At 36.5% G+C, this 17,164-nt stretch overlaps 1 protein-coding gene across 7 annotated transcripts in view; it reads right to left on the bottom strand.

The window, feature by feature from the left end:
- Positions 1-8,324: 8,324 nt before the first annotated feature.
- Positions 8,325-17,164, bottom strand: part of LOC125066662 (zwei Ig domain protein zig-8-like) — a 380,046-nt gene continuing 371,206 nt past the window's right edge. For 3 of the 7 annotated variants that reach the window (XM_047674872.1, XM_047674862.1, XM_047674906.1), the window contains 3 exons: positions 12,142-12,284; positions 8,728-8,899; positions 8,325-8,562 (listed from right to left, as the gene is read on the bottom strand). In XM_047674872.1, coding sequence (XP_047530828.1) covers positions 8,438-8,562; positions 8,728-8,899; positions 12,142-12,284 — 440 coding nt within the window. In that variant the 3' untranslated portion in view covers positions 8,325-8,437. The remainder of the gene's footprint in view (positions 8,563-8,727; positions 8,900-12,141; positions 12,285-17,164) is intronic. The other 4 variants (XM_047674898.1, XM_047674915.1, XM_047674881.1 and 1 more) reach the window with 3 other exon arrangements.

Genomic DNA, 17,164 nt, shown 5'->3' with positions numbered 1-17,164 from the left:
ATGTATTCAATTTATTACATACATTATTAATTTTAAGTAAATTTAAAGAACTGGAATAATAAAATGTCACCGAAGGTTTAAAAGCATAACGAGCGTGTAACAATAATCGGGCAAGTCGTATATTTTGCGGGTTTTTTTTCTTATAAATAAAAATAACTTCTAATTAGTTTCGCGTGCGGTGCGGTGCGGTGTGAGGCAGTGCGGTGCTGGGTGGTCATCTGAACCACTTTTGGCCGAAGACTACGGTACCTTACCTACGGTTTCTTTTCCGACTTTAATTACGTTCCACATTTCTATATATATGCCTTAGTTTTTTGGAAGAATGAAAATTTTACGATTAGTTATAAGTTTTCGGAGACAAATTTCCTTCAAACTTCAAAAACGGATTCACTTGAAAAAATGATGATTCAAGGTTTTTAGTTTTATTATAAGTAACTAAGGTAATTAAAAAGAAAAAGTTACTCAAACCTTTTCTGAACATAAAATCGGTATACTCATTGGCAAACTGGTGACCTGATGCTAAGCGGTCACCACCATACACTGACTGGCACTTTTACTACAAAACTAAACAGAAATATTAACCATTCCTCACATCGCCTTTGCGCCACCAACCCTGCCTGAGAACTAAAACATTACATCCCTTGTGCCTGATATACTATAGCCGCAGACCAAAAACTATCGGATTAAGTGTTTGCGTATGCTCATATTTTTGAAGCTGTCATTTGTGATTGGTCACTTCACCTGGTACTTGACAACTTCCTCTAAAGATATATCTATAAATGGAACTTTTTTTATTAATCTGAATGTAATTAAATCTTACGACTCTATTTTCGCACATTTGTGGACGTCTGAGAGTGTCGATGTCTTCTCTAATTCTCTTTTGTAATTGTATTCTTTTATTATTCAGAAAAATATAAAAAAAACACTTAAAAAAGGTAAACGCTTTGATGAAGTTATAAGTGAAATAAAAAATGAATCATTGCAATTTAGAGTTGTAAGAATGTTCACATTTTCGTGACATTGTCTACACGAATAGATATTTATAAAAAATTAAGAAAGTCGATATCACGCACCTCGCGATTTTATATCGATTTTTTATTTGACGTTTTGTTTTGTTTTAAACTATATGTTTAATACAAATCAATAATACAATCTCCTTAGATTGTTCTATTGACTGAAAACTTTAGTACTAATAGTAAATGAGTGTTCCGACAGTAAACACGACACGTTGCGTTAATTTCCCTCGACGCAGACCTGCCGCGTTCACGTGATCACGAGATTGTAAATGTTTTAACTACGAGTAACATTTGCATAGCGATCTTGTTATTATCTGAAGTTATCCGGACAAACGCAATACGTGCTATAACAGAAAGTACTTATATGTACTTATTATTTATAGCAATTAATTGTACCATTCAATATGCCGCACTCATTATGTTATTCAAATAATTTATTAGATTATTATTAGTTGTAGTTTACTAGTAATGTACTGTTTCTCCCACTATTAATACTTTTAACCATTTAATTTTATATGACATATTTTATCAGTAAAATTCAAATGATATTTATTGAAGCGCTGTGGGTTAAAATAATAGATTAACATGAAAGTAATGTCCAATTGCTGGGATAACGGCCTCTCCTCTCGGCGAAACGTTTTGGATTTTATCCACCAGGCTGCTCTGATTGAAGTCTGTGGATACAATATTGATATATATTTTTAAATATTTGTGTTTCCCTTCCACGCCGTGCAAGATATGAATTATATAAACATATCCCATCAAAAACATAAATGTAAAAATGAGAGCCAAGTTAAATATTATGATATATACCTTGGTTGTTGTCTTCAACGACAAAAGAAGTGAGATCTAAATTTGTGCCAAGTTAAATAGTGCTTTCTGAAAATTATGTATAACTACATAAAATATCATTTCTTCTTATAACTTGGGATAATATATTGTTGCCTAAGGTTTGACAAAGCTTCCATTGGAAGGCATTGAAATAATTCTTATGAGCGCGGTTGCCACTCGCTCAGACACGTCCGCGTTAAGGTTTAATCGCAACGCTCCTATCCCGCTGCTCCGGCGTCGCGTCGCGCGCCGTGTACCGAAATGCCTATTATTATTATTTTTTTAGTATAATGATTTTGCACCATTGATGTGCGCTAAATGCTAGTTAATAACGTAATTAATACCAAAGTCGGCTATACTAATAAGTAATAAAACGGAAATATTTGGATTTAAAAAACTTAAGGGTGGTATTCAACTTGTTATATATTCACGTGAAGACCTTAAAATCCACATTAAGACCGGCTGTCATAAGTTTTGATTGCTGGTTCTTACATCATTTTTTTTATTACAGTTATTACAGAAACTAAGTATATAAGTGTTCCTATAGACCAAATAAAATGAAAAATTATAATAAAATGATAAAAAATTACCAGTTTCAGATTTTTCCCTTTATATTGGCCTAATTATCTACCTGCATGCCAAATTTCAACTTTCTAGGTCACCTGGAAGTAGGTTATAGTTTTGATCTATAGGTCAGTCAGTGATAAAAATGACGATTTTTAGACGTTAATATCTAAATAACCATTTGAGATGCGTTTATGAAATTTGGAAGACATATGTATCTCGCGAGTCTCAATATATGAGCCAAATTTGACACATTTATGTCAAATAGTTTTTGAGTTATGAGGAGGTCAAAAGTAGCTCCAAATGGTTCGTGTAATATTACACACGGTGCTGCTCGCCAGTTCTGTTACTAGAACTTGGCTGACACGCTACCGCGTGTCTAGATCAAAACTTAGTGTCGCTTACCTGGGTATAAACCTACATATTTGGTAAAGATTTGAGTTCTAACCACTGGACCATCTCGAATAAAATATATAAATGGGGTAAAAAATAATTATAAGCGAAATACCGCTGTTAAAAGTAAAGTTACACGAAAAAAAAGTAAACCAGAAACCTTCTCTACCAAATGAAAACAAAACAGCCTCCCGGCGTGTACAGATGTACTTTAAAGCGTTAACATAAAGTTAAGCTCGCAAACATAACTCAGAGCGCAATCGATCGCTGGCTATTGTCTAGATTGCCTTTGTGCGCAGCTGGATACTGCTATCATAAACGTTTCCCAGTTTGAATAAAACTGGTTAAGTGCGCCGTGTACGTGCACGTGTACGTACGTGCGCGCACGGCGTGCGGCGCAACTACGAAATGAAAAATGTTGATTTCTGTGTCACAGCACATTGTTCGAATGCGCGCAAAATAACATCGTGACAACGTGGAGAATAGCAGATATTTGAATCGCTTGTCGAGGAATCAAGTCGCTATTGTACCGAATACATGTCGATATTATAAATGTTTTATTTGTGTGTATAGCTGGAGGAGTTGAGTCCTTTCATTGACTATTTTTATTCGTGAACGCAATAGTTTAGCGCGTATGTAATGTCATGTGTACCTATAAAAATAAACTTTGTTTTATTCACGTTCATTGTCTTCACATACACATGCGTGCTTTTGTTGTGTGAAAACTATTTTATTTATATAAACATTACCGAATATTTAAACACGATTCCCGCTATCTGTGCTTGCATGAAATATTATATTATAAAGAGCAAATACTTGTCCGCTGACAATTACACCTGAGAGTTTGATTATAGTCAAAAACTAAAATAATGTTTAAATTCAATATAAACATTATTATAATCCAATAGCTCAGTTGTTCATTTTGTTACATCGATGCTTGCCTGTGGTCAAGGAAAAAATTAAAATGCAGTATTTTCTGGCACGTAATCCTAAAAAAACTGTCATAATAGTTATTTTTTCTCGCACCAAGTTCTGCAAGGCGATACTTCGTATGTTGTGATGTTAGACTTGTAGAAGGGAATGTGGGTTAGCGGGCCAATCGGGTTAAAAAAAGCTGAAATCTTTCATTTAGAGGTATGCACATCGCTTTTCGTGACATCACCTGTACTGTATCATACACGTGTGAACAGTGCTGTATAATAATGACGCTTGTTTGGTCAATTCTACCGTGTAAATATAAATCAAGGTTCTATAGCTTGTTGTTTTGTAACAGTATCTCACCTTTGCTTACACTTGTGCCCGATAAGAGTAACATATTTAATACTGTAGTCTCACTGTTATAAATATTATTTTACAAAAACTATCCAAAGTTTGTCAATTATAAAAGTATAAGTCCTGATTAAAACATTTAAACAGCTATTTTAATTACCATACATACCTGTATTGATTTCACGTCTATAGAATTCGCAACTTTGGTACTTTTGGTAATAATAATGAAATAAGAAAAAATACTTTTGCTAGAAGACTCCGATCAAGGCACGATTCTGTTTTCGGCGGGCGTCTAAGCTCGCTAATGAGATCGCTCAGCGTCGTAGTCGACGTCTTATAATGTTAATGTTTGCTGCGCTACTTACTTCTGCATTATGATTGAAATAAGTTAGTGGGCGTGGGAAACGGCGTTAATGCAATATATCATGTAACAATATTCACCACTAATTTTATAATACTGGTTCCACATTAAGTAAAATGAATAAGAAAAGTAAAATGAGCTCTTAGTACGTGAAACGCCGTCAAACGGCGTTTCCGTCGTCATCGATTGCTCTCGGAGTCTCGTAGCGTCGTTATCATGGCTTCTTATTTAATTCGTTCATATGTACCACACAATAATCAATTAAACTTTTGTATAAAACATTAAAATAATAACTTAAAAAAAGGTTTGCTAAAGTTAGCAAAATATATTGCTTCTTGAAGAAACAGAAAAGCACTTAGTGCGCTGGGCGGTCGCAAGCGAGTCCAGTCACGATCTCTGGCGGGTCGGGGCGCTCGCCGGTCGTGATTTATAGCATTGGCCGATAGATGGCGCTTAATAACGTTCTTCTTTATTAAATGCAGCATGTTGGCTTTAAAGATATTTAAAGAAATCTGGACTGGTGTCCTGTTTGTTATAAAAATCGATGAGTTAGTCAGCCAGATCTGACACTAGAAATGCAATGAGTTATACTTTACTGAGAGATTAAACAATCCTTATATAATTCAATGGCTTTGGCTACTGTGTTTCTCTTTTCATTATTCAAATCCAAAATAAAAGGCACGTCAATACTATTATAATGTTAAAAAAGCCGGTGAATAAATATTTGTTTACCGCGGATCAGTTGCACGTTACGTCTGCAGGCAACGCGATGGTCCGCGTCGGTTGAATTCGGGGCTGCAGTCGGTGAAATAAAACGAAGTTTAAATATTAAATATTTTATTTGAAAACAAACTTATTCGATTCATGTATACATAAAGTTTTATGTTTCACATACATAGTCTCCATACTATACAATTTGAAGTGATCTTCTCTACCATGATCAGTTTATTGTAAAACTCTTCTATCAGTAATATTTACATGATTACGCTATACAAACGTCACCTTTTAATTAACTAGTGCTTTAATAATAAATAAACACTTTGCTTATGTTTACATAGTTAAGATTTTTGTTTGAAATTATAAAACGAAATAATAGGTCGAGTAGTACGTGAAGGTTGAGGCCTACTAGGAGTCTGCTCCGACAGAATCGATACTAGAATGTCATAAAAGAATGCTACTCTCGTAGCCTTTAGGATACGAGAATAGCATTCTCGTTTGCAGAATGCTATAAAGAAAATAAATTAAGGTCAATATAAGTGGACACTGATCCGTGATTCGCAGACTCGTGGATAAACTTCCGTTTAGCTACTCTAACCTCCCACAGATCTCAGTTTTGGTTTCACTATTGTAATTTAGACGTTAAAGGTTTTGACTAAAAGGAAGTGCACCCGATTCAGTCGACGAGTCGAGTTTCGTTGCCACAAAACGATATTGAAGATTAGTGCTTTGCGAATTCTGTATTGTTGCAAAAAAGTTTACTACAAATTAATCAGCGGCTTAATGTATCGACGAAAGTCTTACCTTGTACGACTTTCGTCGTCGTTTGTTTATGCTAGATTCAAATTTATCATTTATATATTATTAAGTTATTAACAACATAAAATTCGCTTCGCATATGATTTATCGAGCGACTGCGCCGCTTTTCATAACAATGTTAATCTTTATTCTCTTTTAATTATAAAAAAAATTTAACTACAGACAACAGTAGGTACGTTCGATCAAATCCACGTCGCTTCATTTAATCAATTGCTTTAACTAAGGACTATGCCAAGCCTTACTTTTGGAAAGATTAATTTACAAAACTTTATCTTAGAGTGCTGCCGACATGTCATCTACGTCGCGTAGACGTCCCACACGTCTCTCTCACACTCTCTGTGGTTCTTTATTTAGATTACTATATTTTTAACAATACACTTATTACAATACTTATCTCCTTAAAACATCTTTATAAATATTTTTGATACAAAACTAGCTAATATAAATTAATATAAAATTAAATACACGATACGATAACATAATTTAGTTACAAGAAGTGCTGTAGAAATGCAAAAAAAAAAACAATAAAGACAATTTCAACTAGGAACAACATTTTGTTTTGAGTCGGTATAATCCAAACGTTAACTATCACTGGGAGCTTCTGACATTCGTAGGTTGGATTAAACTTTGACTTTAAAATATAGTCGAAGTAGAATTCAAACACAAATTTATATTCCGGCAGTTATTGATCTTTACACGCGCTATAGAAATTACTGATTCAGACAGACGGAGTATTCTCGGCACGATCGCCACGCTTATAATCGAGTTGTATTAAACTCTCATTCCGCAGCTCGAGTATCGGAGCCTCGCTTGGAGCACGTCGGCGTCGGCGTCGAGGTCTACACGATCAGCCCGTCACTGTTCAAAGCTTTTTCATGCGAATCACATTCCCCTATCGATGCGCGATAAAAATATGTAGAAATAAAATGAGACGGTAACAGGTCTGCCGCTAAGGCGCGACCGCCTACAACATTTAGAAGATAAATCGTCGTACTCAGGCGTATCAGAGTCACGCTTTTTTTTTTAAATTTACAAATGTGCCGTGAGCCTTCTATACGTTAAGATTAATATTTATTTTATGCTTTCGGGCATCGGTTACTAATTTATACTACAATGTAATGAAAGTATATTTATTTCACGGAGTTTTAACTACGGTTACTCTGGTCACGAAAGAAAACGCAACACTTGCAACACTATGTGTTTTGGGAAGACGAGTGAAATAAAAAACGAACGCTGTAACTGTTGTAATAGCAAATCATTTCTTTGACGAGTCTTAAATTCCGTACATTATCAGTATTGTTACTTTTATAAAAGTACTCTTAATATTCATTTAAATCTATAATATACAAGAGACGTTGGAATGAAACTAGTACTGTGTGGAACATTCTCGGTGACGCTGCGATACTTGCAGACGAGTGACAGACTTCTTTATCTAAAGGCGCTTTCTTATACATAAGATCGAATGAACAATTATTTTAAGAGTAAAGGTCAATGACTTCAACGGAAATCATATCACAAATAGTTTATAATTTCATGAATTCGAATTGAGAACTACTATGAAGGATAACTTACGTGGAAACGAGCCGCGATGCAAGAGCACAGTGAATACACGAGACCGCTGTCGTGGTCCATTGGTACATCCGGTTACATTACTTGACATTAGTTCCACTTCCAAGAATTCGCGCCAATAATCCGATAATTTCGAATATGTACGCCCCACAATGTGAACTTTACGTATATATTGTGTTTTATCAATGAGCTTAGTTACCTGAGCAGAATTAACCATTTAAAATCTCTCGAGTGACAATAGACATTTCGTTCAAAAGGAGAAAATTATGAACGTGCAATTCGACTAATATTAGTATGAAAACTTATATGGTGTACGAATATTAACCCTAGCTACTGCAACATCGGCCGCTGTGAACGTCACATGTACAATTCTCCATACGAATATAACTCGTCCCTTATACGTACGTGATTATTTACAGTGAGGAGGAGCGAAGGTTGAACGCCATTCGAAGAATAGTTAAGTCCGAGCTAGCTCTCTGCTGGCCACGACTGAGGTGGATTACCAAATGTGAATAATGAGTACTGAATTGTCAGTGCAGGTAAATAATAATTAAATTTACCAAGATGGTATAAATAATGAGCAAAATCTGATTTTATTAGAATATTTTTTTAAATTGTTGCTGTTTTTCAGGATTGGGACTGCCAGCAGCAGTCGGCAGAGAGCGTCCCGTCTGTGGTTTAATCATTCTGACCTGACGACCAATCTTATTCGCTCATAAAAATCTTATATTTATCGTAAAATCTCTAACCTTTTAAATAATTTTATTTCTCATGTAATCGAAAACTAAGTTTTCGCCGGATAAAATTATGTACGGGATAGAATAACATATATTATTCACTAGGCGGCGACACTGTGCACTGGCAGAGTCCGTGTAGCGCGAGGAGTGGCGCGCGCGCATCAGCTGGCGAGCTGCGCGCGCAGCAGCCGCGCGTGTAGAGCGCAGGCCGCCAGCAGCGCAATTACGCAGCGCCAGCTGTTGGAGAGGCCCGCCGAGCCTGTCTGCATCGCCGCCGGTCGCTCTCCTAAATGTGACAAAAATATACGACTAAGAAACATTTGACAAGACTTGTAGCTCCACGCTTGCCTACATAGATACAGCATTGAAATATTCTTTAAGTGTTTATGTAGCTAGGTTATGTCCAGGGAGGAACCAGATTATCGATAGACGGTTAGGCAGACCAAGTTACCGTTGAGTACGTGCACACGCACGGAGGCGAGCTCGGCGTTGGAGGGCGCGCACGAGTACCGGCCCGAGTCTGCTGGAGTGGCGTCCTGCACTAGCAGGTAGGAGGTGGTGGCGGCGCCCTTCTCCGTGACCACCGACACGCCGCCGCGCGACGAGTCGTACGATATCACCTGCTTCACAACATACAGCGACAAGCGCCACAATGTCACACGATGACTATACTTGTAAACAACTTTATATTATTCTAATAAATATATTATCTAAATAATTCCACAGGACACGTGTAAGTTATCTCAGGAACTTGACACTGAACTAGAGTAAAAACTAATTATCAGAACTTATACATCACACATCGGTAAGAATTTTAATGAGACACATGTAGGATACCTCTCGATGTTTTCTTCCTCCGGCGAGTACAAGATGAACTATAGAGACTAATTAAGTACATGGGGGTCATATTCAGCGTTGTAACGCCGAGCTCCTTGAGCAAATTTCCCCTAAACCAAAGTGTCGTGACGTTTGATACATACCCCTATACGTATTCATATATCCCTAACGAGTGAGCATCGTCTGATAGATTCGGTGAGACACTCGAGTTTTAATAATACGCGTAAATAGTGTGTTAACTGACCAGAATACATAACAGTTACATTAAATCGGTCAAAAGTTTCGTGTATAAATTGAAGAAGTTTTCAAATTGTGTAAATTTTAATGAAGCTCATAAACATCGCGGACACGGTTTTAATTACGGCGCGCGGCATTTCCGTTCGTCTGTCCACGCTCCGGCGGCAACTATCGTTAGCTAAAGTTCTTCGAATTATTCAATCTAATAAGCCTCGAGTCGAGCGTTTGCTTCCCGTCCACGAGTCGTGAGACTAACTGACATTACTAGTGAGTGGCACATGCAATGTCCATAAACATGCCCGTGTAACATGCCACATGCACAAAACATTTATATTAAAAGTAACTACAAATATGATTCCACGTCGATATCGATACGTTCAGTGGTTTTCATGTGTTTGACACAAAGAAATAAAATCAATATATAAATGTATGAATAAGTAAATAAACATATTAATATAACAATCTTCTATGTTTATAAGAAAACTTCGTAGCCGCAGATCCGCGATGCTACTTGCAGCGAGATATAAGCGTATTGTAGAGCTTGTACCATAATCACCGGGTTGATGGCGCGATTTGGCTCTTTGTCTCACGTTTTACATTCTTTTATATTTATCAAAAAGTTTATTAAAACATACACAGGTTTCTTATTAAAAACTCTCCCTTTTATATATTTATTGATTTAACTAGCTGATATTTTAAAAGCCTTTATTGAATCCAATAGACGATTTTATTTCTCATGTAAATATTTTTTCCTTAATTGGATGTATCAGGGAGTGTTAACAAGTGAAATTCGACGGGGTTCCATTTCTATCGGGACGCTGATATCAACTTTACGAGTGACACTAATTGATCCCATTAGCTTTGATTACCTATTGAGTGTGCTCTTAGAACCGCGAGGTTTGTCCCGTTTAGATTCCGATCACTATCTGCATCTCTTTCTATCTTATGCCAAGAGACAGAGAGGTCGGAGCGTAGTTATGTTTATCCGTCGTCATTTCAAGTCGTATTATACTAATAAAGTGCGCTGTTTACGCGAAAATGACTTATTTCTATACGAGCCGCGAACTCACGTATCCACGTCGTATTCGCTGAAAAGAGTTTTTATATAGAGTTATATAACGGTTTGCGAAGAAATTTTATCTTTGTAAATATTTCTAGCTCTTTTGAATTATTATGATGAGGAATTATTTTACTCGTAATAAATTATTATTAATAAAATATACAGAAACGAGATAGATTACTAGCAGAAGATTCAGATATCAACGGACTGGTATTGGTCGATTAGTAACAGGTCAAATTTACATGCTTTATTTAATACGTGTGTCCTTGAAATGGGTTCCGAAATATTACATTAAATGGTACTTTGAGAAAGTATGTAAATTTAGCGCGCTTTTAGGAAAAGGTTGTTCACACGGCGCGGGGGGAGTCTCGAGACGAAGACGCGACGGCCGCTCGTGGTCGGCAGCGCCTCATGAATATGGACTGTCTGCTTAAATAAACTATTCTGTACGTGTATACATAATTTATATCGGATAAAACGTTTGATTTTAATATTTAAATTTAATTATATTTCTAAAAGGTTCAAATTAACTGACATTTTATGGTGTAATATGCAATGTTGGTGAATAACATAAATATTCTTTAAGGATACCATCATGGCGCCGTTGTATGTTTTATATATTTATTATAGTACTGTTGACAACGAAGGCGGACGAGTGAATGAACCAACTAATGGAAAGTGGTCACCTTGGCTCCGGAGAGACCAGACAACTACATTGTAAGTATCTCTAAGTACTTCACTTCTTAAACCGTCACTGCGCTGCCAACCACGTGATCCAACATGTTATGTCTCATGTCCTTGTAATTACACTGGCTCACTAGCTCATCAAATCGAAATACAACAATTGTATTGTAGCTAGAACAATAAATGGTGAGCCAAAATAGATTAAACAGGCTCGCAAAAAGGTCTAACACCGATTGATGTAATGTATATTATGAGTTCTTAAAAGCGCTGTTATTTCCAAATGTAATTATTTAGCTCTTTATTTGAATAACTATAGAAGAGAACAAAATTTAATATTTAACGCTTTATTTTGTTTCGAATTACAAAATTTGATTTAATTGAATACGATTCAAGCCATATTATGACATAGTGCATTAAGGATAAGGTTTAATTCGTTATTTGTCTCTTGAACTCAAGGATAGTAAAATAAGTTAAACTAATCTCGGGTTAATTTCAAAATTATTCATAATGATAATAGTCGGTATTATCTTATAACAGATAAGTGTATGAAGTATGAGTAATAAACTGAGAGATGCTCTTTGTGTTCTGCGAGAGTGTGGCCTCACGCGTGTCGATTCGGAGTGGTTTGTTTTGAATTAATTCCATATGATTACAAGAACTCCAATAAATTACAAAATTCAGACGATATTAGTAAAATGCATCTACTGACAGTCAAATGAACACAGAGTAGAACAAATTTCATATTATGACATACGACTCCGTTACAGTAATTTTATAGATTAAAGCGAGGTCGTTTAAATGTTATGACTAGAATTGAACTGACATAAGTACACCCAGAAAGCGACATACTCATATGTAGCGATATATCATATAGTACTAATAAAGCAGAATATATTGCTAGTACACGATCTATAGTGCAGGCTATAGGGAGACTGGTCGGCATAAGACTCGAGCTCATTACAACGAGCCTGGTGATATTGTCTTTCTGGGGGTTCTCATGCGATATGTTAGAAACTAAAGTAGTAATAAAGTGAAGTGAATAATTACTTTGCGTCCGCTCACCTCGTCCTCGTGGTACCAGAAGATGTAGGCGGGCGGCTCGGGGCTGAACTGGATGAGGCAAGTTAGGTTGATGGTGGAGCCGATGTCGACGTGCAGGTCTGGACCGCCGAGGATACGCGCTGACGGAACTGTAATGGGTTTATTTTATTAATATTTAATCACTTTGAAATGTAGTGGTCATAATATCACAGGGTCAATGATGTTATTGTTTTAGATTAAGTTTATAGTTATATTGATAACAATGATAGTGTAATATTTGTTTTTAAGTTTAAACTGTAATTAAATTTGTAATACTGGCTGGAATAATTTGTACGCGACGTAAAAACTCGCCGCCACCTCAGTCTCCAGAGCACAATACATCATACTCGCTCAACCGGCGACGTCGCCTCCGATCCGATTCATATTTTTTAAATTACATTAATAAGCTGAGATGTAACCTTTAATTTATTAGTCGTATAATTTTTACTAAAACAAAAAACAAATTGTATTACAAAAATATGCTTAAATACGGACACCTAGCAGATTATCGATGACGAGCCAATCGTCATCGTTTTTTGAAACTCTTTTGTTAAACCCCAAAGACGTGAATCAAGGTATTTAATAAATTGAAAATTATAACATAGAACGGGTTGAATTGACGCAGATGAGGGTGCAGCTTCGCTCTTGAATTCATAATATAGCATAATCCGTTTTGGTCATTTTTAGGTATCTTCTACTCGTATGTACGTATAAGTTTCGTTTTGACTATAAGTTATATAAAGCAACCAAATTTACAATATCGCAAGTGACACTCAAAAGAAAATATTTATAGAACCATAAATATATTCTTTCTCTATTGATTTTAGTTAACAAAGTACATGTTATGCCGCTATGGACTTGTTAAAAGCCTACGTACACATCAAGCGACAAACCGCAGCTAATAATTTTAGTAGGAGCGGAAAATAAGCGTGTTCAACACACGCGTCGCGGTGGACATGTTAATAGATAGTGAGAACACTCGTGTTTCGTTTTATCCGATCGTTTTATTGCAGTCGAGAAGGTGTAAACAGCGATTGTCACGTGACTCGAAATGTTCCTTTGATTGAAACAAAAATTATATCCGGATTAAGCTTTGATGATTTTTAAACAACAGAGTGGTGGGAAGTTAAAATGATTTACTTGCCTGATATGGGTTTACAAAGAAAGTCAAAAATAGTAAATTTTAATAGTTTTCTGTCCCCTGTAGCGCATCAAAGATTTGTGTTTCTTTCATTGTATTAGTTCTAGTATTGTTCAAAATGATGTCTTTGAAATTTGCGAATTTGAAGCAGGGTCAATAGAAACTTTTGAAATGGCAGTCACTGCATTTATGAGTTCGAATAAAACCAGCGACCGACCGAATAACACGAAGTGTGCGCGTAATCTTCACTTATAAGTGCGGGCGTGCTTCAAGTATTCTAGAATCATTCGAAGTTTTTCGTAAAGTTATATAAAGGGATTTGAATTTGAAGATGAAAATTTGCGATTAGAGTAAAAGTTACGCAATAAACGTGAGACCAGACCGAGATAGTATGACGGATGGGTCCCGAGATCAAGAGGCGATCGTGCTTGACAGTACACACATTTTTAACCGACTTTCTAAAACGACAACATGGACAGCTATCGGGTTATATATTTTGTAGGAACGTATCGTTGTATGTTTGATACACCCTGAGAGTATCTCGAATATATGTATGTTAAAATTCACGTTTACTGTTTGTCTAATGAGGTCTAAATATAGGATATTATTCATTTGTAAACAACGCATTCTTATTTAAAAAGTAAACTAAGCATCATACTTCATTCTTATAATAGTGTGCAATCGACGAACCACATTAGTAATTCTTGGTAAGCCGGATAATTTACTGCGTATTAAATATAAAATCATTACATAGTATAAGACAAAGTCGCTTACCGCTGGCTGTCCCTGTGTATGCTTTAAAATTATACACGGATTTTGATGCGGTTGATTCAAGAGGAAGGTTTATATGTATAATGCATGCAAAATATAGTATAGAAACACTGATAATTCTAGAGGTTACTGAAGTGATGTCCTAAATAAACACATTTTTTGCGCTTACATTGCAAACGCTGGCTGAACCCTACGAGATAGATCAAAATAATGTACTACAGTATTGTACACCTTAAATACAGCATTAATCCTTATCCAATTAAGTACATACCTTAAATACATTGTGAATTTAATGTAGATCAATATGGCCTAACATAATTACAGCATGTAATTCAAATGAATATTTTCAAAGATATTACAGATTTAAAACGCGGGTTAAAAAACATAGCGGTTTGTATGTCTAATGACTGAAAAACTGTGAAGTAACTGTGTTGTAAGACATTCTGTAGTAGGTATGTTTAGTATCAGCACTGCAACCGTGCGAAGCCAGGGCGGGTCGCTAGTACTAAATAAAATACTGTAATAAACTGTATATAAAATAAAATTACCAAGAAATCCTACGGGATACGAATACAGCATCTATTGTTTCTATATATTTTAATATTAATGGGGTGCGCCGCGCTCAACAAGAGCTCGTTCGAGCCTCAATAGACGCAAATAAGGTTAATTACTGCGCTAAACGTAAATAGCAATTACCGCCGCCGTCTCAGTACAACTCGAATTTGTCTGAAATTGTAAACAGAGAGATAATATCACAATATATTCAACGAGGCGATATCGTGCCGAGGATGTTTATCGCCCTGGTTCCGTTCGGCGCTGTTCCCGCTGCCTGGCTGTGCAGTATGGTTACACTTGAGCATTCTTCTAATTGGAAAAGCTTTTGAGCAGACTGGTCCTTTAATAGTAAGGGTAACTTTGTGTTTGGATTGTTTTATACTCGTACAGTTAAGTTTCAAGACGACTATTAAATGTTATAAGTATATACCATATTTGTAAAGTTACTGAGAAACCTCACTAATAGCCCGCGTTAAATATGCGTAAGGGATGCGCGGTAATTGTTGCTCCTCTTCGGCCGTTTGCTCGAGCGACCGCGCCGCGCCCGCCACTGATCGCTACGGTGATTTACGTGCGCACATTAAATAGCAATTAAAGGGAAAGGCGGCGCTCGAACGGCGGTCGACTGGCAATGTACATAGGCCTTTATTATATTTTTATTATCATTATTGATTACATTTAATTTTTAACTGAAAAAAGGAAGCGGACGCTTTTCTTTTTTATTTCTTTTTTCCGCCAGTTTGGATACGGTTGAGTTAAAGTCCTCTAGTTCTCTCATTATAAGTAGTATATCATACGTTAGTGAAAGATATTCTCTGACGAATAATACCGTTTCTCAGAAAATCGGAAATACAATATTTGTCACGTACATACAATTGTACACTGTGATCAACATGTCGGTTTTCAGGAATTTTGTTATATTTCTCAATAGCGCGATAATCGGTCTCAATTATTTAACTGCGAAGTAATCGGTTCACTGGTTATTAGTTGTAGTAATGCAGCCTACATTAAAGCTTATTTACCGATGTTCGTCCACTTCATGATAATTTTAGTTCAAAATAATTTGATATTATTTTGAATTAAATCTAAATTAATATCAAATTCATTTGAAAGTAATTCTAATACTAAAATTTACTATTTATAATTTTGCAATTTATAGGGTGTGTTTTATAAAACCTTTAAAAAAATACTATAGTCAACAACATAACTAAGTTCACTGCAGACATTAGTACCTACTTTTATAACGTTAAAAAAATATAAATTATTTTAAAAATCAACAATAAACGCACTGAAAAATGATAACTTCTAATGTAAAAAAATGTATTTCTAATGTGAGACACCTTTGCCCTTGGGTAAGACCGGCGTGTATGGCGGAACAGCCGACACCATGACGTTCTCGTATGCCATCACGCCCCTCTACGCTCTCTAGTTCCTTTTGTGTGTATATTATGTTGGAGTCCTCGGTAATGTGTTTAATTATTAAGACCTATAAGTATTCGTTTCCACCTATCACCAAAAACTGTTATTTCAGAACATAATTGAATAGAGAGCTACGTTCCAGAGGAAGGCGTTTGGGTTAAGCCCATACTTTATGACATAAGTACATCACGCCAGCTCGTGAAGAATTGTCATTATGGTGATTTTCTTGTCTCTGTATATAATTTGAACCAACGTGGTAGGTTGCTCCAATAATGGAAGACGTAGAACAATTGTAATTGGTTCTCTATCTATATAATCGATGTCGACAATATTCGACTCTAACAGATCTTACTCGATCAGGACAGCGCAAGCTCCTCAAGCAAACGTAAGTCGGTTCATACTAATGGTCACCGTCGCTAATACAAATTAGCGACGCGCAAACAATAGGCGAGTCGGAGGGACGTCGCCGAGGAACAATCGAGCTCGTTGGGTGCAGCTCACAGTTTGCTAGGTTTTGTGCGGAGCGGGCGACGGAGAGCGGGGGTGGGGAGTGTAACGCGGGAGCTGGCGGCGCACTTAGCCTCACCCGTGACAAATTGGTTTAATCGCTTGCTTCTTTGTTGCATTAAGCGCTCACTTTCTTACGAGTCGCGAACTCTGAGCGGTCCGTAGTGAATGCAATATTCTATAATATGACATGCAGTTGATATACAATTGCAAAACTAAATAATCTTTATATTTGTAATTAACAGAGCTGTACATGTCCATTTTAAGAAATATTCCAATGAATAAGGAAATGAGTGCTTGGCGCTTGTTGCATGGCATTTCTGATATTGATCTGGTATTGATGAATTTTAATAGACGGCGGAACAAATAAATAGAAGGCGTCAAAAAACCGAGTAGCCAGAACGTCGAGATTACAGAAAATGGCGGGTTCTTCAAATTCAATGTAAAACATAAAAGTGGGCCCGTCACTGCTGGTAACGACGCGGCGCCTTGGCAGCGCGCCACCGCGCTGACAGTGCTCGGAAGCCGCACGCAGATGTGCACCGCACTTTACGGCTCCTGCTGACAATCGACTGTATCGAATTATTTTTTCGAAAG

This window comes from Vanessa atalanta, chromosome 1, assembly GCF_905147765.1.
Source record: "Vanessa atalanta chromosome 1, ilVanAtal1.2, whole genome shotgun sequence".
In the NCBI taxonomy this organism is placed as follows: Eukaryota; Metazoa; Arthropoda; class Insecta; order Lepidoptera; family Nymphalidae; genus Vanessa; species Vanessa atalanta.
Note: the sequence above shows the minus strand (reverse complement) of the source record. Positions and strands in the feature narration are given on the sequence as shown.